The 26,123-nt window shown below is 35.5% G+C and overlaps 1 protein-coding gene and 1 pseudogene across 2 annotated transcripts; one reads left to right on the top strand and one right to left on the bottom strand.

Moving 5' to 3' along the window:
• Positions 1-1,264: 1,264 nt before the first annotated feature.
• Positions 1,265-9,226, top strand: LOC114912699 (glucan endo-1,3-beta-glucosidase 14-like; annotated as a pseudogene).
• On the bottom strand, positions 3,934-26,123 carry LOC105060339 (rust resistance kinase Lr10). 2 transcript variants are annotated; one of them, XM_010944002.4, is made up of 5 exons: positions 25,360-26,123; positions 24,974-25,078; positions 5,451-5,483; positions 5,326-5,355; positions 3,934-5,236 (listed from the first exon to the last, which is right to left on the bottom strand). In XM_010944002.4, exons 1-5 carry the CDS (start codon positions 26,114-26,116, stop codon positions 4,071-4,073), a joined length of 2,091 nt encoding a protein of 696 aa, XP_010942304.1. In that variant the 5' UTR covers positions 26,117-26,123; the 3' UTR covers positions 3,934-4,070. The 2 variants fall into 2 exon arrangements, with proteins under 2 accessions (XP_010942304.1, XP_010942305.1); XM_010944003.4 differs by lacking the exon at positions 24,974-25,078 and having other exon boundaries at positions 25,360-26,122.

Genomic DNA, 26,123 nt, shown 5'->3' with positions numbered 1-26,123 from the left:
CTTACAATCATTTTTTGACTGCATCTACCATTAGACTGGTTGCAAGCAACAAATCCTGGGCCATCTGCATCTCTATCCCCGGTTGATCTTTTCAGCAATTGGTCGTTGGTCGTGGACCAATCATTGCCATTCTGGGCCTAATGGGTTTCAAAGCGTGGAATAGCAATCTGGATCCTTCTAGGCAATGCAGCTAGATTGCCAATGCAAATGGGCATCCAAAGATTTTCCTCCCTCTCAGTCCATTTGTAGATATTTTTTTTCTCTTAGAGATGGTGCAAAATAAACCCCCTGTTTTCTATAATTTTTTAGACTAATTTTTACTCACTTCCATTGACAAACTTAAGATAGAATTTCTTTCAGCGATCCTCCTTTTGCCCCTTTACTAACTTCTTTTATTTTGGAGAGCCAAAACATTTTTTTTTTTTTGGTGGAATAAAGTGCAATAATATGTTAATTTGTCCTATTCCATCTTGTTCATGAACAAGGAATTTATTCCAGATCATGTTGCTTGATGTGATTGGTACGTTTGGAAGCATAGCCAACAAGTCGAAGTTTACTATTGTACAACGGATTTAACAAGCCATCAAACTTCCAAAACATCCGCTAGTTGGGTCTTGGTATTCAAGCTAATCTTAAGGGCATGCTTTGGAAAGAATAAGATTGGTTCAAATTTAATAAAATATACTGTTCAATCACATTAAAAATTTATAAATATTATTTTTTTAATACATATTTAATATTTAATATTTTATTTTTTTATTTAAAATTTTAAATGATAAAAATATTTTTTTATTTTTAAAAAATAATAATATCTTATATTATGACATTTAGTAGTTAAATTATAATTTTTTATATATAAAATATTATAATTTTTTTAAAAAAATTATAAAAAATATATTTTTATTATTAAAAATTTATAAAATTTTTAAATAATAAATTTTTTTTTTTTTTATTTTTCGTGACAATCTGTAGTCAAAAAGAAATAAATCGTAATTTGATCGTAGGATATCATAATATAACTATAAGATGTTATAATTTTTTTAAAAAAAATTATTTTTATTATTTAAAATTATAAATAAAAAAATAAATTTATAAATATTAAATATATATTAAAAAAATAATTAAATAATCTAATGGGACGGTGTATTTTTGGCATGTGGTATACGAAGAATTACCCTTTCATTTTTAGCTTCCGTTTGCCTGGTTGAACCGTGGGGTTAAAAAATAATGGGAAAAAGCTAATCCTATAGGAAAATGAAAATTTCCTCCAATGGTCGTTTTTTTTCCTGAGATCATCTGGCTCTCCCTCCTCATCCTCATCCTCTTCTCCTTTTTGATCATTTCTTCCATCACCCACCTTGCCCGCGCCCTCTCCGCTCCTCCCCTCACTTCTTCGCCCCCTCACGCCTCCTTCCATTCTGCCCCATTCTCCTATCTTGCCTTCCTCCTCCTCCTCCTCATCACTACCACTGCTGCCGTGCCGACCCCTGGTGGCCCTTCTGGCCCCACTGCTGCTGCGGCTGTGGCAACGGGGGTTGCCACAGCCTTTAGAAGGCCTTCGAGTTCGATGTCCAATTCCACATCGTGTTGCCACAGCCTTTAGAAGGCCTTCGAGTTCGATGTCCAATTCCACATCGTGGAGGCCCTCCACTCTCCTCTATGTTAGATCCGTTAAATGTTGTTCATCAATTGTTTGATCATATGCTGAATTGGATCTGAGACTCGTAAATAATTTTGCTCTTTCTTTCTTCTTTTGTTCTGTTCGTGACTGTAAGGATTGAGAATATATTTTTATTTGGTGGTGTGTTTGCAGGCCAGCATGAGGGATTTGCGATTATCATTCATTTCACTCGAAGCAAATAGAGTAATTTTTCTGTTGTTGGGCATTTGACTTTTTTTCCTCTGAATCCTATACCATTTTCTATAGTTATGCATGTTGTCATCTTTGATGAGCTGAACTTTACTTTCCACAATGGCACCTACAATATTTTGCATGAAAGAAAAGGTCCTAAGCTTCACTGTTATGGGATGATACAAGCCCATAAGAAGAAAAGGATATTACATATAAGACACCAAAATCTTCCCTTCTTCCCCCTCTCTGCTGAAAAGAACAAAGCCCGTATGTCATATATGGAGGGCTTAACTTCTTTTCTCCTACTAGAATAGTAGTAATAATAATGAAAATTCTAAGGGCCTCTCATCAGAAGTTTGGAGTGCTTCTACTGCTGCAATAAGGTTAGAGAGGGTGGTATTTGTTGTGAGTTCTGAGTAGGGATCTAGATTATAAGTCGAGCAATGGCAGCAGGCAACCAAAACAAGGAATAGTTGCCGGAGAAACATGTGAGGAAGCAGCTTGCTACTACTATTAGGATATGTCAAGCAATGGCAGAAGGCGCCCAAAACTTGGAAGAGTTGGCGGAGAAACATGTGAGGAAGAAGCTTGCTCCTACTATTAGGAGCATCCAGTGGAGTTATGCAATCTTTTGGTCCATCTCAATAAGGCAACAAAGGTATGGGAAAGATTCAAACTCACATTTTCTTCTTTTTGGATGTGTGGGTAAATATGTTGCTTCTCTAGTTTATAAGCTCATCACTTTACTGTATGTTTGTATTTCTCCTTATGTTTGCTCTCCAAGTTAAGATACATTAAGATTAACATAACCATCTCTCAGGCATTTATGCAGCAGTTTATGGACTGAAAACCCACATCCCATCATGAATTTACCAAACATATACTCTGAATTTGTCTAGCTCTTTCCCTTCATGACAGTTGAGTGGGTCAGGAGATGATACTTGGAGTCTCTGGCTACCATTTGGTTTCTGTCATGGTTATGATTGTTATGGTGGATCTATATTGTACTAAATGTGCTGTCTATGAGCATTATAATAACCATCTGAAGAAGGTATTATTGTGCAAATTATTTATGATTTACCAAACATGAAGTGTTATAGAATAGCTCTGTAAGATTTGCAAGGTGCCTTTGTGAAGTAAGAATGAAATTGGCTATTAACTGTCTATTGGGAAAAACCTCTTTTACTCTCTTGTAATAGCTTCAAAACCTTTCTTTGTTTTGGATTTCATTAGTGAAGGAATTGCCTCTATTGCCTTTGTACTTAAATTGCACTTTTTTCATTATCAAAGATGCTTATTTGAATTTTAACTCATGCACAAAAGAGTATCAACAAGTCTAATTCATGTTCAAGTCTTAAATTGGTTATATGATTGCATTTTATCATCTCTACCATTATAATGAGTAAAGCTTTTGTAGCTGGGCGGATAAAAATTATACCCCTATAGAAGTAAAAACTTGTGTTCCAATGTTCATATGAAATAATTATTGGGAAACTTTTTAGTCATGTGAAGCATATTTTAAAGACTTTCCAATACTTAGTAAATTAAACATTGATTTATAGTTCATATCTTTCTCCCATATAAGATCTATGTGATAATTTTAATGCTTAAAACCATGTCAAATTGAATCATCTACCTAATTATTGGAAATATTGAAAAGGATAAAACACGGGGTAGATACAGAAGGGAGAAGAGGAAGGAGGGAGGGAGAGGAAATTCTAATTTATCATCCAAATGCATGATAGGTTTATTTACATGAGTTCTTTTTCTAGTAGGATTTTATGCATGATCTTATAGGATCAAAACCCACTTTCCATGGTTATAAATCTTAGATACCCAAATAGAAACCTAAACAGGCCCTTAAGTCGGACAAGGACCTTCCCTAAAATCTAGAGGGTTATTTGTGAGCATGGCATCTGCCATATTGGTTCTATGCTTTGGCCTATAGAATTGAGAACATCCCTCCAGGACTGCTTCAAGTCTGAAAAAGAGAGTGCATACAAGAAGATAATCTTACCAAAAGGAAACAAAGATATAAGAAGATGGGATTTGCATGATGAATTGTGTGACAAAAAATGAAATTTATGCATGAACGCAAGCTTGTCTTTTGAATTAAGCTATAGAAAACTGATTTCACAAATAACATTTCTAGTTGTAGTAGAACCACGCAACAAAGTGAAATCAAAGATCTAGCGCGGAAAGCAGCAACATCCCTTTATCATTTGGATGAGCAAGAGATTATATCATTATTTGATCTATTGTCTGTATTGCTTCCAGGCTCATATAATGATTCCGAGGCTTCCATGTTGATTGTATGATCTTCCTTGAACACCTTGTCTAGAGATGATAGAAAAGGCTTTGTTGGCATTTGCATATCCTCGATTTTCTTTTCTAACATCTCTACAACTTGGCTCATAGATGGTCTGTCTGCTGGATTCATTTGTATACACTGTAGTGCTATCATCAGGAGTTTCTTGGCAATTTCCTTTTCATCATGAGTGGCATCCTCCATTTCCAAGTCTCTTCCTTGATCAAGCTGGTCATAGATCCATGAGGGGAAGTAGATTTGGCTGCTTCTTGGAGCATGTGGGTTTAGATTCTTTCTTCTACCTGCCATTTCCATCAATAACATCCCAAAACTATAAACATCAGACTTGTAAGAGATTTCACCTACCTTTTTATAGAACAATTCAGGGGCCATGTATCCTATGGTTCCTCTTACAGCAGTTACCGAAACCTTACTCTCTTCTATAGGATGGAGTTTAGCTAATCCAAAGTCAGATACTTTGGGGTTGAACTTATCATCCAAAAGGATGTTGTGAGGCTTGATATCAAAATGTAAAATTTGCATGTCACAACCTCGATGAAGATATTCAATCCCTCGTGCTATTCCAAGTGCTATATCGTGCATTTTCTCCCAACTCAAAGTCTCAGCACTTCCTTCTTGGGAATATATATACTTATCTAATGATCCATTGGACATGAATTCATAAACTAGAGCTCTGTTTGAACCCTCAAAGCAAAAACCAATGAGTTGCACCACGTTAGTGTGATGAATCCTTCCAATGGTGGACACTTCATTGATAAATTCCTGTCCATTTCCTTTGGCCTTCTTTAAAATCTTTATTGCCACTGGACGGCCTGTTGTAAGCTTTCCCTTGAACACCGAACCATAACCTCCTTGGCCCAATTCTTCTTTAAATTGATTGGTCATCTTCTTGATATGCCGATAAGAGTATCGGATGGGCATGGAATTCCTGTAGTCATTCAAGAAATCTTCGATTCTGTTGTCCAGCGATCTATGCCGCCTTCGTAATTTGTATACAAGGTAGACCAGCAGGCATGATATCCCAATGATGGTTCGTGCTGGTATGATAAAGAGTCCTATGCAAAGAGAGACATTAAGAGATTTTCAGATGTACATATATATCAACAAGGTCGCTAGTACTTGCAAGATAGATAATCAACTGTACCTTCAACCTCGGCGAACCATCCTAAAAAAACTGCCAATACATCAAAAAAATTAGCCAAAGCAGTTGAAGAACGTCTGCAATAAGATATAGTCATCCAGTAAAAATGATTCCCGAGAAGGTCTTACCTTGTATGGTGGATGATAATTGTTGGAAGAAACCTGCATGAAACCAAAACTAATAATTCTTTTTTCTGTTTCATGAAAGAAACCAAAACAAATAATTCAACAAATATTCTCGACATTTTGAACCATATATGTACGTTCACAAAGGTTTTGATTCCAATGAACCTTGAGGGGCTAGGCCTGCTTGTCCCTCTTCGGGCCTTGGACCTTGTACTCATTCTTTTTTCTTCTTCTTCTTCTTCTTCATTTTTTTTTTCTTTTTTTTTTGATGGAATTCTGGTACTCATTCAAAACTCAATGAAATGTTTGGGTGAGTCTTCTGCTCAAAAAATTAATATTTTATATTAATTAACGATATTTTATTTCTCATCAAGCTAATGATTTGTGGATGAAAGCACTAAAATTAAATCGTATGCCATTCTTATCACTACTACTACAGTAGAAACTTTTACAGATAGGACTCCACCTTAATGGCAATTACTAAAATTACTATGCAACTCTTCACACCATATAGCCATATTGTAGTGTATAAAATTTTTAACTTTTTCCCTTCATGCCTACTTACATTACACATATTTAGGGTGAGACACTACCCCTTCTTGAGTCTTGACTATACCTTTAAAATAATTGTCTAAGTGCTTTACAGCATTGTACATTTTTCGCTTTTTGTTCCCTCTTCGTGAGCATGTGTGTTGCGCATTTTGGTGTGGGGCACTATCCTTTCCTGTCTCCATTGAAATAATTAACAAAATGCTACATAACTTTCAATAACTTCTCAAGGTAGACCATGACACTTGATATTGATATTTTTTGCTCTTTTTCTCTCCACAACCATGTGCATTGCACCTGCCCAATTCTAATTATTTGAAAAATTTCTGAATTTTCTTCTCAATATTGGACCTTAGCTAATGCTACTTTACTTTTTTAATACTTTTCTTTTACTCTATCTCTCCATTTGATTCACATGCATTGTATGTGCAAATCTCTATAGCAAAATGAGGCAAAGAAACAAAATATAATTAGAGAGTTCGGTGATCTAAATATAAGCATGCAAAGAGAGTAACTAATTTATCAGTTTAGATTTTATCATGAGATGCATGAAGGCTTCTTTTATGCGTATCCTTCAAAAAGCTTTTTTTTAAATGTAACTTTCATATATGAGATGATATGTGGTTTTTTTCCTTGGAAGAAAGGTATAAATGTTAAAATTTAGGATAAATTATACTAACACCTCCTCAAATTTAGGCCAGTTGCACTTACATCTTCTGTACTTTAAAATATATTAAATAGATCCTTGAAGTTTTTGAAACGTTCCGACGAGATCCTACCGTCCATCTTCATTAATGGAAAGATATCACATGGCTGTTACATGATACTTTATTTTTAGCAAATGACAAAAGTGCCCTTACCGATGGGATGGAAGAAGGCAATCGCGAAGAAGATGAAGAGGCTGCGGTCATTGTAGTAGGGGGCTGGGTTTAGCTCTCGATTGTCCAGCTCTAACTCCCACTCTCTCTCTCATCTCCTCTCTCCCTCCATCGGCCATGTTTGGAGGATTCCTTATTTCTGGCTTCTCCTAGGATACATCGGATGGTGATGGAGGAGCGGCGGTGTTTTTCTTTTGTGGACTAGGAGGAGCCCATGTGATGCGGGCCTGCCGATGCTTGTTCATCCTTCTCCTCTTTCTTTACGGCGGTATGTATTTTTGCTATGGATCTCCCTCCCCCCTCTCTCTCTCTGTCTTTGATTTTCTTCCTTTTTTGTGAGGATCAATCTGATTCTATTTCTCATTGCTATTCTCTTTATATTTGATTCAGTGACACTGGAACAATATTCATTATGAAATCCTCTTCTTCTCCTTTCACTCTCTCTTTCTGTCTATTCGTCGTTAGCGTAATAGGCATGATCTAGCTCAGTTTGATCAAAATCACCCCCTTCTTATTGATTCCCATCGACTTGTTCTTGGAGGGTATTCTCTGTCCTGCTCTGCCTAAAGCTTGATTTCTCGGGGACACATGCACGAGTTATTCATGGGTTTTCCTTGGATTTGCATCGAAACCATAACAGGTGCATCTCGATTTTCGGGTGTCTGTCTCTTCTCCTCCTCTCCTGGTCCACTACTTCTGAAAATCATCTCTTGGCTCATCCCGACTATAGCAATTCTTTTCAGCAATTTACTTTTACATTCCAGAGGTTTGCAAATTCATATGATAATTTTGTTCTCCTAGTCAAAACTAAAACTAGTTGAGTTCGTGCAAGTTGTGTTCAAAACTTAGGATCCCTAGTTAATTCTTGACCATACTATATCTCTGTTATCGCCTGCCTTCTTTATCCACTTCAAACATAAAACATCGGCCAGTCCATACTTCAAGTTGCATTCTTTTCTTTCATCTTCTTTTTTTTTAAAAAATAAACTTTAGTTTTTTTGTTGAAAGGTGAACATACTTAGCTGGTATTGTATCACTGTTTGGGTAATCAGTACTCATGTGGAAATAGTTTTAAGTTCAGACATTGGAGATGATTGTCAAATTTTCAAGTCAATACGGCCCAGCTAGTGAAATTGCTTATGCTGTTGTGCAGGCCTTGTGACAGTTCAGGCATTTACTGGAACCTATGGAATAAACTATGGCAGAATTGCTGATAACATTCCTCCACCTGAAACTGTTGTGGCATATTTGAAAGAAGCAAAGATAAAGAATGGTAGAATCTATGATGCAGATCACAGTGTTCTGGAGGCATTTAAAGGATCCGGGCTTGAACTGGTGGTGGGAATTCCCAATGAATATCTTAAAAATATGAGTACGAATGAAGATCAAGCTGTCAACTGGATTAAAGAAAATGTGCAAGCATATTTGCCTGACGCATATCAGAGGGATCGCTGTAGGGAATGAAGTGCTGGGAGGAAAAAGATCAGGAGCTGGCAGAAGCTCTTTATGGTGCTATTAGAAACGTATATAATGCTCTGAGTAAGCTTCAATGACAGATGTCATCAAAGTCTTGGCTCCACACTCTCAGGCTGTGTTTGATAATTCCTATCCTCCATCATCATGTACTTTCGAGGAGAACGTTCTCCAATACATGAAACCAATCTTGGATTTATTCTCAAAGGCTGGATCTCCCTTCTTTATCAGCACATATCCATTTTTGTCTTACCAAAGTGACCCCAATAATATAGATATTAATTATGCTCTTTTCCTGCCAAATCGTGGAGTGCATGATGCATAGGCTGGTTTGCACTATGACAATATGTTTAATGCTCAGATAGATGCAGCATATGCTGCTTTGGAAGCAGCTGGGTACGAGGAGATGGAAATCCTAGTTTCCGAGACAGGTTGGGCTTCGAAAGGGGATGAAGATGAAACAGGAGCTACCGCTCAGACTGCAAGAACTTATAATTATAATTTGCTCAAGAGGCTAGCCAAGAAGAAAGGGACTCCATGCAAACCAAAGATGGTGGTTTGGAAACCGCATCGGAGAGAGAATGATGGAAGGACGATGGAAGGATGGGTTTGTGTGATTGGGTCATCTGAAATTTGCTGGAGAAAGGATGACAGGAGGACGGAAATTCAACTGTAAAACCCTTAGAATTGGGAGAGATGTGGTCAAAATCCATTTCGAACGGCCTCTGTGATATAGGGGTATTTTTGTCTATTGTAATGACAAGCGGACGTTATCAGTGGTTAAGTGACCGTCGAGACCTCATCGGAATATTTAGAAAATTTCAAGGATATATTTGATATTTTTTAAAGTATAGAAGATGTAAGTGCAATTGGCTTAAATTTGATGGGGTGTTAGTATAATTTACCCTAACTCTAAGGATAAGTTGAAGTAGGTGCAATTATATTGAATAGTTTTTAATGGAAAGTTAAGAGATTTTTTTTCAATGAAAAAAGGTTGCTCTTTTTTCATTTGGGGGGGGGGGGCGGGGGAGGGCGTGGTGTGTGGTATAAAAAAATTATCTGATTTAGTAAATAATTGCATGATGGTTATTTGGCAAAATCATATACACAAATAGATAAATATTGATTTACATTGAAATGCTCGCATTCATAGCACAAGCTATCTTCTAGTCCCCCTCTTTTTCTCAAGTAATATATGAGTAAACACAAAAATAATTTTAGGATTTGTAAAAGAAAAAAAATTAACCTGTGCAAAAAAGAAAAATATTAACAGCATGTCTGCTCATTTTCTATTTGTAAATAGAGAGAAATAAAGGAGTGGGAAAGTGATGGTTGGATTTTTCTTCTGTTTAGGAACGGGCATATTAGAAAACTTGTTCACAAATTCTCACATTAAGGGATAGATATGCGGGCATACTACTAACATTTGAGTAGCTGAAAAGAGGATAATTGAAAGAAAAATGATTTGAATAGAATAGATTTAGGTGCTTTGATATTCAAGAATTTTTATTATCATTATACCATTCATTCGAAAGTAGATGAATGGGTTGAATAGAATGTAGCTAGGACTACGATAGAAGAGGTTTACTATTACTGCTACTCTTAAGGTACAGTTCTATTGGTAATCTAAAATCAAGGTAACGTAAAAAATAAAGAGAATTATAGACAAACTAAATTCATTTACATGTCAAAGGCTTTTCCTTTTTACATTGCAATCTAATATGTATAAGTGGCTTCTTGTAACTAGTAATAAGATGGGTGTAACTTGGATACTTTTTCTTGTCGTTATGGCCCACAATTATTATATATATACTAGGTAATGCTATCTTTCATCCAACATCATAAATTGGGGAAGATAGGCGTAAGAACTCTACTTTTTCTCACGTTCCATTAAGACCTCGTCATGGACTGATAACTCTCACTCTTTTGAGTCCACATCATATTCATTCTATCTAAACCCTTTGTGTTTTAACTTCCACCTTCTTTACTGTATTAATTTTTAGATCACAATTGGTCTGACATGGACTTAGGATATATGCTAGCTAGAAAAAGTCTTGTGGTATCAACAGGAGGGTTGGCCATCAGCGCTCACGTTGGGGATGACTAGTAGTGTAAAGTTGTAACACTACTCACCATCTGTTAACTGACTAATTCTACTATTAAAGAATTATGTCAGCATATGTCAGCGGAGTCTCACTGAACTTGGTACCTTTTTGCAAAATGAGATGGCAGAGTTTCAAGCTCAAACCTCAATCCAATATTGACCGAAGTATCGATTCCTAGTTCGATCTAGTATAATCCTATACTTGCTGGCAGGATTCTTGATCTATTAATCCCATGGACTCTACAAGATAGTCTTCGGCCTCTTCCTTTCGATAGGCCAAAATCCCAATGTCGGGTTCCACGAAGGCCTCAACATTTCCACGCAAAAATTGATAGGAGATTCATTTGTCACAAAGACAGGATCAACCAATTCTATCATAATATGCACTAGAATATGCTATAACTTATGATATTAGCTCTCGATAATGGAAAAAAAAAGTTCTTTCAACCTATTCTAGCAATGAAACCAAAAATGCCATATAGCGCTTCATAAGTGGCCTTCGCATATTGGTCACTTTACTCTCAACTACTGCGTTGATCTCTGAACAAACGTAGTGGCATGAAGGCAACCATGTGACTTTTGCTGCCTAGTGATGGGCATGTGAGACCCAACCCCTCAAACTGGACTAGCCTAACCCCAAACCCTGGAAAAAAAAAAAAAAAACAAAAGAACAAAGAAGGATGACTCCCGATGGAAGTCAGGTTCTTGAGGCAGTCAGTGGCTTGCCTCCATCTTTAAAAGGCCTCCCATCCTCCTAAAATCCTCCACCCCTTTGAAAGATCATTGATTGCAGGCCACCATCGCCTCTTTCCTCCCCTTGAATTCACGGGATACCACTATTATGGTCACCGAAAATTGAAGTTGAAGATGCCACTAGAGTCGAGGTAAAGCTTCGATCCTACCTCTCTCTCTTCCCTTTCTTCTCATGGCCTTGGACATCATCTTCGGCTATCGATTTCGCTGAAAAACCAAGACAAGAAGAATCATGATTTTGCTTTCCCTATTTTCTAATTTGTTTTTCTTTTTTTGGCCATCAGTGCTGTGCCTTATGATGTTGGAATCTTGGTTGAGTTGTCCGACCTTCCTACCACTCTCCTCGGCGAGACCATCACTGTTGGTGAACGGCCAATGGCCAAATAAAAGACACGCTAGGATCCTATATTTTCCAAATTTTTTTCTTTTTGTTTTCTTGTCAGTCAGTCGTTGTCGTTATTTATCCATTGCCATCCATCACCAGCCATGCCCCACCACCCACCATCCACCATCCGCTGTTTTTCCTCCAGCCACTAACCACCATTCCCCCATCCTCCCCTGTCCAGTCAAGGAAGGGAAGAAGAAAAAAGAAGAAAGAAAAAAGAGAGAAAAAAAAAGAGGAGAGTTGTCCCTCTCTCCTTCTCTCTCTCTAATGTAGCTCTCTTTCTCTATCTTGTGTCTCTCTCTTCACCCATATTCTCTCTCTTAGAAGACATGAATCCTAGTATCGAATCCCATATCCCTATCTCGTAGATCCATGCTAAATCTTGGGTATGAGGCTTGAACTGGCCCCGATGCCTGGTTAACATGTTAGATCGACCACTTGGTCAATAGTCTCCTTTCCTATTATTTGAATCTATTGAATTCATCGCATGTAAATTAATTATGCTTTCAATATTTTAAATAGGTTTGACAAATTCGCCTAGCAAAGTTTATAAGATCTAGGATGGATGAGATAAGTAATCTTGATACACTTTACTTATTTTCATATTATTGGAAGCTTTCAATGCTTAAGACTATGAAATATAAAAGGTGTATTTGATATTGATGATTCTATCTTTTCTAAAATTAAAGATCAAGCATATGATATTATGCAAATCATGTATTGCCATGAAAAGATGATTTTATGAATATTCTAATACTAACAACTTGTTTATGAACTAGACATTTCATATTTTTGAAAATCTATGTAGTTGTTATGAAGATATTGATTTCATGTTTGTTTCACTTTATGGGTTATGAACTTTGTAAAGTGTTTAAATATTTTTTAATTTATTTATTGTGATGTAAGAACATATATTTTAAAAAAATATGATTTAAGAAGTATGACTATAGACTCATAGATAGCTATATATAGCTCTGCCAATAAGTAATAGTAGTTGGTATACGACCTTCATCAGTGGGTTACAGTAGCTTGGCATACGACTCTCACCAGCTGATTATAATAGCTTGGCATAAGGCCCTCATAGTGCATTATAGTAGTTAGCATAATATTAATTACATTCTTATCATAGGTATAAGGTAACCTTAGCATTTAGTCTGAGAAGATTATTAAAAATAGTGATATGCTAAACTAATAAATGATACGACTTTCTTTATAATGTTAGCATAATTTGTGAATTTATTTATGCCATGCATTAGAAATTATATTTACTTATATTTCATGATTTAAGTATTTGCAAAAATATGGCTGATTTATGTATGAATATATTATTATTAAAAAATATTTTATTTTCTAATGATAATCATCTTCTTTAAATGATTTATTGATACATGTACAAACTTATGCTTGATTCAGTAAAGAAGTATAGGTTTTACTTATTGAATTAGTCTAGCTTTTTTTTTTTAAAAAAAAAATTTCTTAATAGAATAAGACCACTAGGAACAACGAAAGATCTAAATTTGGGGGTTTGTACGAGCAAGCTTGGAAATTTTATAACTAAATTTAGTTTTTGGAAGATTATGAACTTACAGTCAACAATTTTATGAATTATGAGATATAGATTTTGGTATTTTTGTTTTGGATTTAGATACATTGAACTAATATTAGTTTAATTAGATTATAACCCCATACGATGCATGAAATTTTTTTAATAATACTTAATTTTACTTTTTTATTTTATTATATTTTTCTTCAGCTCATTCATGAGGGTTGGTGGAGAGAGATATTAGGAAGGTTTTGGTTGGGATTCAGTCCTGATACAATCCTTTGACGGTCTATATAGAAACACTATAGACTTTAATACTGCATTTATGAGGCTTATACTTTTCAAAAATCAAAGCCATCTCTAAAATTTATTAATCAAGTAATTTGGCAAGCAATAGGTAGAATCGCTCCATGCAATCTTAATAAATAAAAAATGTACAACTGTTACTTATCCCCTTCAAAAAAAAGCCATTGTCATATACAAATTTTATATTAAAATATATATATATGCGATATGTAACTTTTTTTATTAATGCATTCACTGACAACTTACACTATTCGTGCTGAAATGATTTCTTTTTCGATGTTTTTCTTTTTTTTTTTTTGATATAGTTCTTCCAAGACACCTTTGGAACCACAGGCGGGGTGCTCCTGATGCACACGCTGCTGATGCTTCTCCATTTCATGGTCGTTGCCGCCGTCGCCTTCTCCACTAGAGATGAAAATAGAGATCGATCCATCATCCTCTATCGGTATCCGATGGTAGGTTGGGTTAGAGAACACCGCTGAAATCACTGTCACTATCCCCATTGCCACAGCGACCCTACCACCATCCTTACCACAATTTGCCCTTATGGCCCCAATAAACAAATTGACAGACTCGTAGCAGCAGAGGTCCGGGACAATGCCCAGGCGCAGAGCTAAGGCACGCATCCTTCTTGAAGGAGTATTTTCAGCTGGGGCTAACACCGAAGGAGGCGTCTGTGAGGATCTAGTAAACGGTGGAGGTGCTGCAGGATATAAGACGAGCCACAGAAGCGATGGCTGTCCACCTCGACCTCGATCGCTGCCCCCTCTTCCCCCTTTCCCTCCTTTCACCTTCCCCCTCTGCCTCCCCTAAATCCCTCACCCTCGCGTTCCCCTGCTCCCTTCTTCCCATCCACCTCTGTGTCCATCTCGTCCTCTGCCCCCTCCATCACCTACCATTTCATTTCACCATTGCTTTCGTCTCCTTCTCTATCGCTGATGGCCCGCCCGACCAAGAACCCCCCTAAAGGTGCCTCCCCCTCCTCCAAAGACCTATTTTTTTTTTTTTAGTTTCAAACCTTCGTGAGCCCTCACCCACCTCCTCCTAATTTTATTTTCCTACACACGTGGCAGACAGAGGCATGCCCACGTGGTGGATGGAGACACACTAATGCAGTTGCTCCATTTTAATATATATATATATATATATATATATATATATATATATATATATATATATATATATATATGATTACTTAATGAATGATTGGAATTAAATTATATTATTATATTTTATTTTATGAATATGATTGTTGGCTTCGTGTTATCGAGGGTGATATCCTTTGATAGTATGGCTATGTTATGTCTTGGATTTGGTGCATGATAAGATATGCTAAAAGCTTCTTCATAAGTAGTCCTCACAGCAAAAAATGTGCACACCAGTATTTAAGTAGCTGGAATGAGAATTATAGAAAGGAAGATGATTCAAATAGCATGGATCCAGATGTCTTGATCTTCAAAGACTTCTGACTATTATCACATTGCTTGTTTGAAGGTAGATGGATAAGATTGGGTAGGATGCAACCAAGGCTAGATTGATCAGATCAGAATGATGGAAGAACTTCAACCTATTCAACATGAATCACTTAAAAAAAATTTAGAAAAAAGATAGAAAATTAGCAAAAGCATGATTTATAATCTTTTTTTCATTAATTATTGATGATTCAAAAACTGAGGTATATAGTCTTTATTTGTAATCGAAGTAGGATCCATCCTTTCACAAATTTGGATCGGATCACTCTCCTAATTCAAATAAGACTAGTTTCTAAAAATAGACATGATTTGTAGAAATAAACTTTAAAAAGCTAAAGTCCTATAGAAGGCAAATCCTGACTCTTATATCAACTTTGTCTTCTATTGTTTCATTTAATTTCTTCTAGATTTAAATATCCATTTAATCAAAGTATATTTCCAAAAGAAAAATTTTGAATTCACTAGCCCATTTCAAGGTCCAAATGGTCGAATGTGAGTTTAATCACCAGCTACACAAGTCCTTTTAAGAGTGATGTGATATTGTAAATCTCAAAAAAAAATAATTAAAAAAAATCATCTCAATCAAGCATTGTACGACTAAGATATATCCTCTACAAGTTTGGTCTACTGTTTAGCTTCCAATCTAGTGGATTTCACTCCTGTATTTTGTCCAATCATTCTCATAGTAGTCAAAGTGGTTCATATTAAATCTAATGATCCTATTAGATCAAAGATAGAAGAAGTTTGTAGTTGCTGCTACTTCTAAGATAAAGTCCTACTGATAATATAAAAGCAAGGCAAAGTAAAGATTTAGAAAATTAGAGATAAACTAGATTCATTGATGTATTGAAGGTTCTTGTTTTCAATATTACCATCTAACATATATTTATAAATGGCTCATTGTAATTGCTAAGAAGGGTGCCACTATTCATCTTGGAAACTTATCCTTCCTATTATATGCCAAATGGCCTATTATTTCCATAAATGATAGTGCTATCTCTCCTCTCATGTTATGGATAGTAAGAAGATAGGTATGACTACTCCATTCGTTCCATGATATAATAGTGAGAAGATGATTGTAACTCATTGCAGGCTGATAATTCTTACTCTTTCCAGTCTACACCACATTCAATGCACTCTTAATATTTTGACCTGTACCTTTTTTGGTGTATTGGTCTTTAAAACACAATCAATTTGGATATGGTATAAATAGAAAGATAGATATGACCTCTCTATTGTCTCCTCATGGCCTCCATATTGTATGCACCAGTTGCAATTGGATCACATCAAATCCTATGATGGATAACATCCCATGCTACCCCTTGTATTTCACCAATTTCTGATTACAGGCTATCGACCATCGATATGCTCTAGGATTTGCCCTGGTTCACTTGCACCCGGTGCATGCAATAATTTCTCCCCCTTATGACTGGCTTTCATTAACTCTACCCACCAAGTTCGAGATCCAAAACTTGTAAAGATTGGAAGAAAGGGGGCAAGGACAAGATGAACGAAAGAAATGAGGAGTATAATTTTTTATGAAATTTGATAACATCAATTTTTTACTATCATATAATATTTTTTTACTTTTTTTTTCTAGGAATAGAGTAGTACAAAAAGGGGCTTTTTTTTATAGCATCCAAATATTTGGTATATAATACTCTATGTTTGAGAAACCAACAAGAACAAAAACTAACCTTTTTTTAATAGTTTCCATCTTGTCTTTTAAACTATTTTTCAAGATATAATTTCTATACATTTTTATGTGCATATTTTTTATAATTTTTTGTTAATTTATGATCTTAGTTCTCATTTCCTATTTCATGTTTTTTGCCACTTCTAGTGCATCAATTTCCCCACATCTAGGGATGCCAGGGGGGTTGTAAGAATCAGCCCAAACAGGGCATGGGCTAAAGTTGGCAAGCCCAACTGATTTTCCATTTAAAATTTAAAAAATGGGGATGGCAATTTGAATAGAGTAATCATGATTGCAATACCTGCTTAAGTGCCCAGCCATTGGGAAGAGGCTAAGAATGCATGGCCAATGTGGAATCCTTGAGGCTAATATGAATGGCCATCAATCATTGGAGCCACTACAATGGCCAGCCTTATCTGCTGTTGAGCCAATCTTTTTCCTATTTAAATTTCTTATGAAAATCCTCTCTAACTTCCTTTGATTTTCTATAATTGATCACTTTGATCTCTCTCTCCTTTTTTTCCTCATCTCTGATGGTCGCCATGCTGCTATAGCTGAGCACCGCCACCCCAAAATCATATTTTTCTCTTCAAAATCCTCTATACCCTGTTTTCCCTGCTTTGAGTGTGGCGATCATATTTCTATCAAAAATTTTCATAGTTGGTCAAAATTTAATGACCTCTACAATTGTCAGTGAGTTTTGCACCCCTTCTATTCTCGTCTAAGCTGAATCTTATCCCTTTGATATCATCTAAGATCATGTTTAGCCATGTCTTGCTTCTTCTATTTTCTTCTTTTTCCCTTGTGGGGGCGCTATCGTTGCCATCGACTTGGCAACCTACAGTTGAGGATCCGGGCATGCTCATCGTGCCACGATCGGAGGATCATCCCTTTTCTTTCTATTTTTCATTTTATTGCCACCAAGAATGCCTATTTTGCCATAAGAAGAGAGAGAGAGAAGGAATAAAAAAGAAAAAAAAGGAAGAAGGGAACACACCTGATGTGATCTTACCTTTAAATTAAGTCCAAAATCCAACTAGATCTAAACCTATATCTTGTTGGTTAACTTGAACTAAATAGATCAAGCCCTAATTGGACCTAGACCGAGTCTCTCTCTCTCCGTCCCTCCCTCCCTCCCCCATTCTATCTTTGTTGGTTGACCTAGACAAATGGGCCATGCCCCTGATTTGACCTAAATCAAGTGTTCCCCCCTTTCCATGTTGGTCAACCCATTCTAAATAGGTTAGGCTCCTATTTGGATTTAGATCGAGTCGCTCTCTTTGCTCTCTATTCTCCATTATCTTGTTCGACTAGGAGTTGATGATGTTAATTATTCTGAGCAAAGCCTTCAACTCCAAATAAGCATCAGGTCTAGGGATCATGCTGTGTGTTTAAAGATGTGAATAATTTTTTCGAACAGATTTTTTTGGATTTATTTGACTTGGAGTATAAGTTTCCTCCATCCTTAGTGTTTTATTATCTGATTTGCATTATTTGAAAATTAATCTATTGCTGTGTATGTTGCATAAAATATTTCATAAAAATATTGGATCAAGTATGACCTATTTCTCTTAGGCATGAACTATATTTTATTGATACACAGCATAAAATATTTTATAAAAATATTGGATCAAGTATGACATATTTCTCTTGGGCATGAACTATATTTTGTTGCATCGATAAAAGCATTGATATATTGTATATTGAATTTGCTACTCTCTGATCCGACTATGATCACATGGGCTCTGGATCTAATCTTCTTCTAGACCTCCAATGAGGCAATTACTGATGCATGCCAACTAATGACATGTTGTATTTAGAATTAGTTTTCTTTTGAGCCTATCAAAAATAAAGGCTGATCGCTGACACATATTAATGAAGGCATAATTTGTGGGATAATATCAAAGTTAGTTTTTCTTTTGAGCCTCTATAGTAGGGTGATCACTGGTACATAATCGATAGATGGAATGTTGTAGTCAAGATTTAATCTTTTTTGAGACTTGCCATAGGCCAATCATAGCCATGGTCATAGGGACTAAGAGAGTGAGAGTAGATGGTCTATCCATGTTTATTTTAGAAATTTATTTTGATCAAATGCATTATATATTTTTGAAATCTATGTTGATCAACATGATACATTCCATGTTTTCATCGATATATATTATTTATTTGAAATCATGTAAATTGAAAAATTCTAGTTATTATACAATATGCTTGATCCAACTAGAGGTTTTGGTAACATGTTGAGCTATAAGATCATTCTCTCTCTCTATCTCTCTCTCTCTCTTTTTCAAATACCAAAGAATAGATAGGGCTTGGGATCGAGTAGCTAGTGAGGAGCTTAGGGATTAGAAGACATGATTAGCCTTTTTTTGAATAAATTTGATGTAGATATAATCTTATGATTAAATGATAGTGAAAAATTTCTTTTAGATAATTATATTAGACTATTTATTTCTGCCATTGCTTGAGTTTGGAATGATGTGGATATGCGTAAACAAAAAAGTAGGCCTTATATATCCTATGGGGTTAAATCTTATGGATATATGATCGTCTATCATATGTTTGGCTTGGGCCATCGGGTTAAAGCATGACAAATAGAGTGGTACTAGAGCCAATTTAGGATTATGCGAGCTTAAGTTGGTGAGAGTGAGATAGAATTAGGATTTTCATTGGATGTCTCAAAATAATTACTAGTACTAAAAGTTCATTTAATTACTTTGTAATGTTTAATTTTCTCTCAAAATATATGTTGTAGCCCTAAGGCTTTTCTTAGGATAAGTCTGGAATTAATGTTGATGCAATTAAAATTTTGATTAAGTACACCAAGTCTAGCTCTGGGAGGAATGTTACAATGGTTAGATAACTGATCTATGGAGATATGTTTTGAGCAATTTGAGTGAGTTGCAATTAATTTATTTTAGAAATCAAAATTGAATGTGATTATAGAATGTGATAGCAATTTCAATTTTGTCGAGAGTTATTTGGAGGGTAAAAAATTCATGTAGTAAATTATGGGTAAGATTCTAATTGGTGGGAAATTGGAAGAGTTCTGTTTTCTTGTTGAGAAGGAGAAAATGGAAAGAAGGTAATCAAAAAGATTACTTGAGAATATTTTAAATAAGAAAGACTTCTATGGAATAAAATAAGATTTTATTATGAAATAATTAACAATTATCATGAATAATTACTTTTCGACCTAATGTTTTGTGCGGATCCTTTGTGTTAAAATAGATCAGTCTCTTCATTCTAGCCGATTTAGCACATCATGATAAACCATTTGAAGAAAAATTTAAGAAAAAGAGATATATATGTTTGGAATGACACAAATAGAGATATTTTTTGATTGGTGGGATTGATCTTGTAGTGAAATCATAAGAGCCTAAGTTTTGGTAGAGTTTCTAATAAGTGTTTGAACCAAGTTACTAGATCTTTATAAAATCATTTTGAAATCAAAAACTTGATTTATGAATTAATCATGGATTTTCGTCCATTGTTGTTGACTACTAGCAAAATTTCATGAATAATTTTGAGAGGTTTTAATGAGTTTGACCTAGAAAAAGAAGAAATTTCTAGATGATTGAATATGCTTATAGGTGAGTCAATTTAGGATCTTTGAATTTATTGGAGCATAGATAAAAGAGATCAATTTCAAATTGTCCAATTGAATTATCAAGAGAATTTAGAGTTGGCTTAGCTCAAATTAGATCTAAAATTTAATAAATTGGCTATACATGGGTACAAATATGACAATTATTTAAGGGTTAATCATGATTTAGTGTACATAGAAAGGACAAAATCCTTTGTTATGGGATCATTATGAAGTTTTGGAGAATTTGATCAGAGTTAGGCAACAGAAGTTAGGGGATTGAGTTATTTAAAACTAGTCAAAAATATTAATTGTGATTGAAATGTTTTGATGGAAGACTTGGTAAAGGTAAATATCATTGATTCTTATGCTCATTATGATGTGGCTATGTTGGCTACACCAAAGAGGATTTTGAGCATTTCATGACTAGATTGATTATTGATTAAATATGATCTAACTTATTAAGTATCCGAACAAATTATCCATTATTTGTTGCTCCCTTATATTTAAATTTTAAGCTTTATTACGTATTGATGACCTCGTTAGAAAACTCATTATAATCGCAACAACATAGAAATTATGGCATCAATACTTTATCTTCTTGGACTTGCTGTTATGATTTAGTGCCAATCATTTATATATTCCATGAAAGGCCATTGTTGTTTAAAGTCATCACCATATAATCATGATCACCTTAGCAGCCATCAAAATAATTTTACTCTTTATATGTGTGGGAATCAAATATCTGTCACAATGTTTGCATCGAATTTGTTTCATTTCAAGCTCTATTGAAAACACAATTAATTTTAATTGTTGATCTTGTTGTGAGGATTTAGCATTCTCAAATGAACCATTATTCATGATTAGATTATTATTTCAATCAAAGAATCTTAATTAGCCATGTATTTAGTGCTAATCTTGCTAGCCTAATATCTTAATCCTAAATGTAATACGGAGCCTTTAATAATTGATCCAAATTTAGTTATTGCACTAATTTTGATTGAGGAGAGATAGAGATCTTGAAATATATGTTACTTAAGTAAGAAAACTATAGAGTAGGCATAGTAGTACTAAATTGCGAAATACTCTTAGGAATAGTCTATACTTTGGCACTAAGATGCATATGAGCATTGCAGTTGACCCGAGAGGTCGGTTGCTTGTGGACACTCAAGGATATCATGTGTATTCAGTTTGACAGAATTGACAGACAAGAGCAAAGAGTTGTATATAAATTTTGGACTAAGCATCTTTAACTTTGAAAGATTTAGATTTTTTAAATTTTAAAAATATATTTTTTTAGGGATGGATGTGAGAACTGGCCCAAATGAGATCCACGTTGGCTAAAGTCAGTAGGCCCATCCAATTTTTCATTTAAAATTTGAAAAAAAATGGGGATGGTGATTGGAACAAGGGAATTGCAACCACAATCCCTATTCGAGCATCCTTTGCCATTGCGCTAAGATCGAGGTGGAGTGGCTGATGTGAAGTCTTCGAGGCTGGGATGAATATCCGTCAATTATTGGGGCCGCTGTAATGATTGGCCTTATCCACCATTAAGCCAGCCTTCTCTGTTTAAATCTCTTCCAAAACCCTCTCTAAATCTCCTTGATTCTTAATGATTGATCACCCCCAAGCCTCCCTTTTCCTTTCTTCCTTATCTCTGGCAATTGCCCTGCTGCCACAGTTGAGTACTGCCACCCCAAAATTCTATTTTTCTTCTCAAAATCCTTTGTACCCTGTTTTCCTTATTTCAAGTGTGGCCATCTTATTTTTGTTGGAAATCACCGCCAACGGTCAAGATTCGACGGCCTCTACAATCGTCGATGAGTCTTATACCCACTTCTATTCTTATCTAAGCTAAATTTCATTCCTTTGATTTCATCTAATATCTTGCTTAGCCACCCTCCTCCTTCCTCTATTTTTTTCTTTTCTTCATTGAGGCTATTACTGTCAGCACTATCTTGGTTGCCCATAGTTGAGGATCCTGGCATGCTCGCCATGCCACCATCAAAGCACCATTCCTCTCCTTTCTTTTCATTTTCCCTTTGAATGCCATCAAGAACCCCTATTTTGCCATGAGAAAAAGAGTGCACATGTGGGTACACCGAGAGAGAGAGAGAGAGGAAAAGAGAAAAAGGAATAAGAACCCACAAATTGTGATTTCATCTTTAGATCAGCTTAAAATTTGGCTAGATCTAGATTTGTACCTTATTGGTCTACTTTGGCCCTAATCGAACTCAGAGTGAGTATCTTTTTCTATCCTTTCTACCTTTGTTGGTCAACCCAGATCGAATAAGCTGGGCCTCTGATTAGACCTAAACCAAGTAGATAGGGCCCAAAAAGCCCATTTGGCTCTCAATCAAGCATCTCTCCCTTTCCAATGTCGGTTGACCCATTCCAAATAAATTAGACTTCTATTTCGGCTCAGACTAAGTCGCTCTCTCTTCTCTCTATTCTCCCTTCTCTTGTTTGATTAAGGATTGATGGTGTTAATTATTTTAAATAGAGCCTTCAACTCCAGAGAAATGTTAGGTTTAGGGTTCGAGTTGCGCTTCTAACGTAACGATGTGAATAGTTTTTTCGAACAATTTTTCTTGGATTTGGTTGACTTAGATTGTAAGTTATATCCATCCCTAGTATTTTATGTTCTAAGTTGTATTATTTGATAATTAATCTATTTTTGTGTATGCTATATGAAAATGATTTATAAAATACGAGATCAAATATGACATGTATTTCTTGGACATGAGCTATATATATATTTTTTGCATCGATAAATTTATTGATATATTATGTGTTGATTTTTCTACTTTCTAGTCTATTTATAATTTTATAGATTCAGGATCGAGTCTCATTCTATATCTGTATTGGGATGATCATTAGTGCATGTCGGTTGATGATGTATTATTTTTTTTAGATCTGGACGGTTGGAGCTAATTACTGGCACATACTGATAGAAGTATATTTTTTCATATTATATCAGAGCTAGTTTTTTGTCATGCCTTTAGTGGGGCGATCACTAGTGCGTGACTAATGGATAAAATATTATTACTAGGATCTAATCTCTTTTAGAGCTTACCATGAGCTGATATAGACATAGTCATTAGGACCAGGAGAGTGAGAGTAGATGGTCAGTTTATGTTTGTTTTGAAAATTTATGTTGGCCAACTCTATTATATATTTTTATAATCTACATTGATTGATGTAATATGTTTCATTTATTCATTGACAAGTTTTATTTATAGAAAATCATGCAAACCAAAAAATTCTAGTTCTTGTATAATATACTTGATGGGACTAGAGATTTTTGATAAGCTACTAAGCCTCTAAAAATCATTCTATCTTTTTCTTCTTTTTTTTTTCCCCCCAAATGCCGAGGAATAGATAGGGCTTGGGTTTGAGTTGTGAGGAACTTAGGGATTCGAAGACATATGATTAGCCTTTTTCTTCAATAAATTTGATGTAAACAAAATCTTATGATTAAATGCTTATGGATTATTATTTTTAGATAAGTATATTAGATAATTTATTTCTACTACTGTTTAAGTTTGGAACGATGTGGATATGCATAAATAAAAAGATAGGCTTGGCATATCCTATGGAGCTAAATCCTAATTGATCACATATTTGGCTTAGATCATTAACTAAGAGTGTGATAGGGGCAGATTCAGTGCAGCTAGTAGAAAACTGAAACTGAATCTGAAATCCTTCACCTCTCTCCAAAATTGAAACTGAAATCAGATGTATTTTATAATTAAAAATTATAACCGCCATCAAAAAAAACTTGCAAAATCGAAACCAAAAAATCAAAAATAAATTAATTTTTTTATTTATTTCAAAATTTTCATATATAAATATTTAAATTAAAAATATTATCTACAACCCCCTCTCGGGCCTCTAAGGTTTATCCATATAGCCATTTACCTCTCCGTGATCTAAGGATGGTCTAGATTGAATGTGATGGAGGGCTAGAATTTATACTAAAAATAAATAGTATTAAGAGATTTGGGTATGTTTGATTTCAGATTTGGTATGGATTTGGTGTTGGATTTAGTTGCCAAATGATTTTTAATTTTTAAAATGGTCACCGAATACCATTCCAATTTCATTTTGATTAAAATCCCTATTCGATTAAGGATGGATTAAATATTCAGGTACCGTCCCTATTGACATCCCTACCCACTTCTTAATTGTAGATTTAATAGGCTCCAAAATTTCTAATTTACCCTCTGTTATTCTATTCGAATATAAATACTATAAAATTTTCAAGAAGCCTTATACAAAAAAATTCATTTACTTGCTGATTATGCAAGGAAAGAGTTTTTAGTCAATTTCATATTTGAGTTTAAATATAAGATGAGTTCTACAATTTACTAAACTTTTAATATATATTTATTGAACATCTAATATATATTTTAAATATCTGATGCCTATTTGTTTAGACTATCACCATCATTTTGTCTAAATCCAGGATGAAAATTACCCATGATCCATATAATACGTATAGTTTTGCAAAAAAACAGAACTCGTCTTTTCTTTTGCGGACATTAACTAAAACTATCTTAATGGAAAGTCTACACTTGTTTTTATGTCAGGATGAAAACTGCCGAGGGTCATTCATGTTTATGGTTTTACAAAAAAAAAAAAAAGAAAAAAAACTCATCTTCTCTTTCACAGTAAATAACTAAATAATTTTTTAATATGAATCTATAAAATTTTTTTTTTTTGAAATAAAATATATAAAATTAAATTGGATCAAGGAGTTAATAGGGACTCACAAGAGGCGGATTGGAGTGAACTGTTGCATGAAATATGGCAGACGTCGAACCCCGTCCAACGGTACTGAAAGACAGCGGGCCAAGGATCTTTATAGGAAAAATGTTCTGTCGAATGAAATCCGTTACCTCGTTAATCTGTGTGGTATGATATTTATGTCCGATGCAATTAATTCGGATATTTGCGTTAAATAAAAATCATTCTAAGAGAGGAGAGAAGAAGAATATGTACAGTACGATATTTCTGTCAAAAAATAAAATAAAAGGTAGTATCGTACAGTACGCTATTTCTCTTAAATAAAATTTATTCTCTTATGAATGTGGACGGTACGGTATTTCTGTCAAATAAAATTAAGCTCGACGAGTAGATGAAGAAGAAAGAAGACAACCTGTATAATACAAGCATTGGAGCCCTTCAGCCACGCAGCGACGGCACAGCACGGCGGTGGCCCACGAGATGTTAAACCCTCCCACCAGCACGTCGCGAACCGCAGCCTGCGTGCGATTCCGAAGCGTGCCCGTCACCGGCACCGTCCCTGCGGTAGTGCAGCTGTTCCGAAGAGCGGCCACCGTAAAGTCGCCCACCAGCGCATACAGGTACTCTTTGGAGGAGGAGGAAGAGTTATCGACGCAAGAAGTGATGGGGATATACGAAGGTTCGTCCACCGATGATGCGGGGCAAGTCACGAATGTGGTGCTGTTCCGGCTCCATACGTAGTAGGGATCGCCATACGTCCTGAATAAACTCGGAGGCAGGAAGGGTAGAGACCGTGGGGAGCAGCTCGTGGCATCAAGATCGCTGGGGACGACACGGGCCACGTAGTCCTCGTAAAAGATCTCCTCCACGTAGTATCTAGTCGGGTACAGCTCCAAGACGGTTCGGTTCTGATCACAGGTGAGTTGGTACTGGGAATCACCGCAGGTGGAAGGATCGGTGGTCAGGCGAAAGGGGTAGCTTATGTTCCGGAGATCTCCGCAAGAAGAAGGGGGGCAGTATTTTCCGGAGGCGATGGTAGGCGAGGCTAACAACAAGATGGCTATGATGGAGGCCAGCCGTCTCGGGTCCATGGATGGAGGGGATGAGGCTCCAAAGATTTGGGTTAACAGGGTGCTGGTCACTTGTGAGTTTATCCCCCCAAGATTCATCAACGAA

The sequence above is a fragment of the Elaeis guineensis genome, chromosome 1 (assembly GCF_000442705.2).
Source record: "Elaeis guineensis isolate ETL-2024a chromosome 1, EG11, whole genome shotgun sequence".
Classification (NCBI taxonomy): domain Eukaryota; kingdom Viridiplantae; phylum Streptophyta; class Magnoliopsida; order Arecales; family Arecaceae; genus Elaeis; species Elaeis guineensis.
Note: the sequence above shows the minus strand (reverse complement) of the source record. Positions and strands in the feature narration are given on the sequence as shown.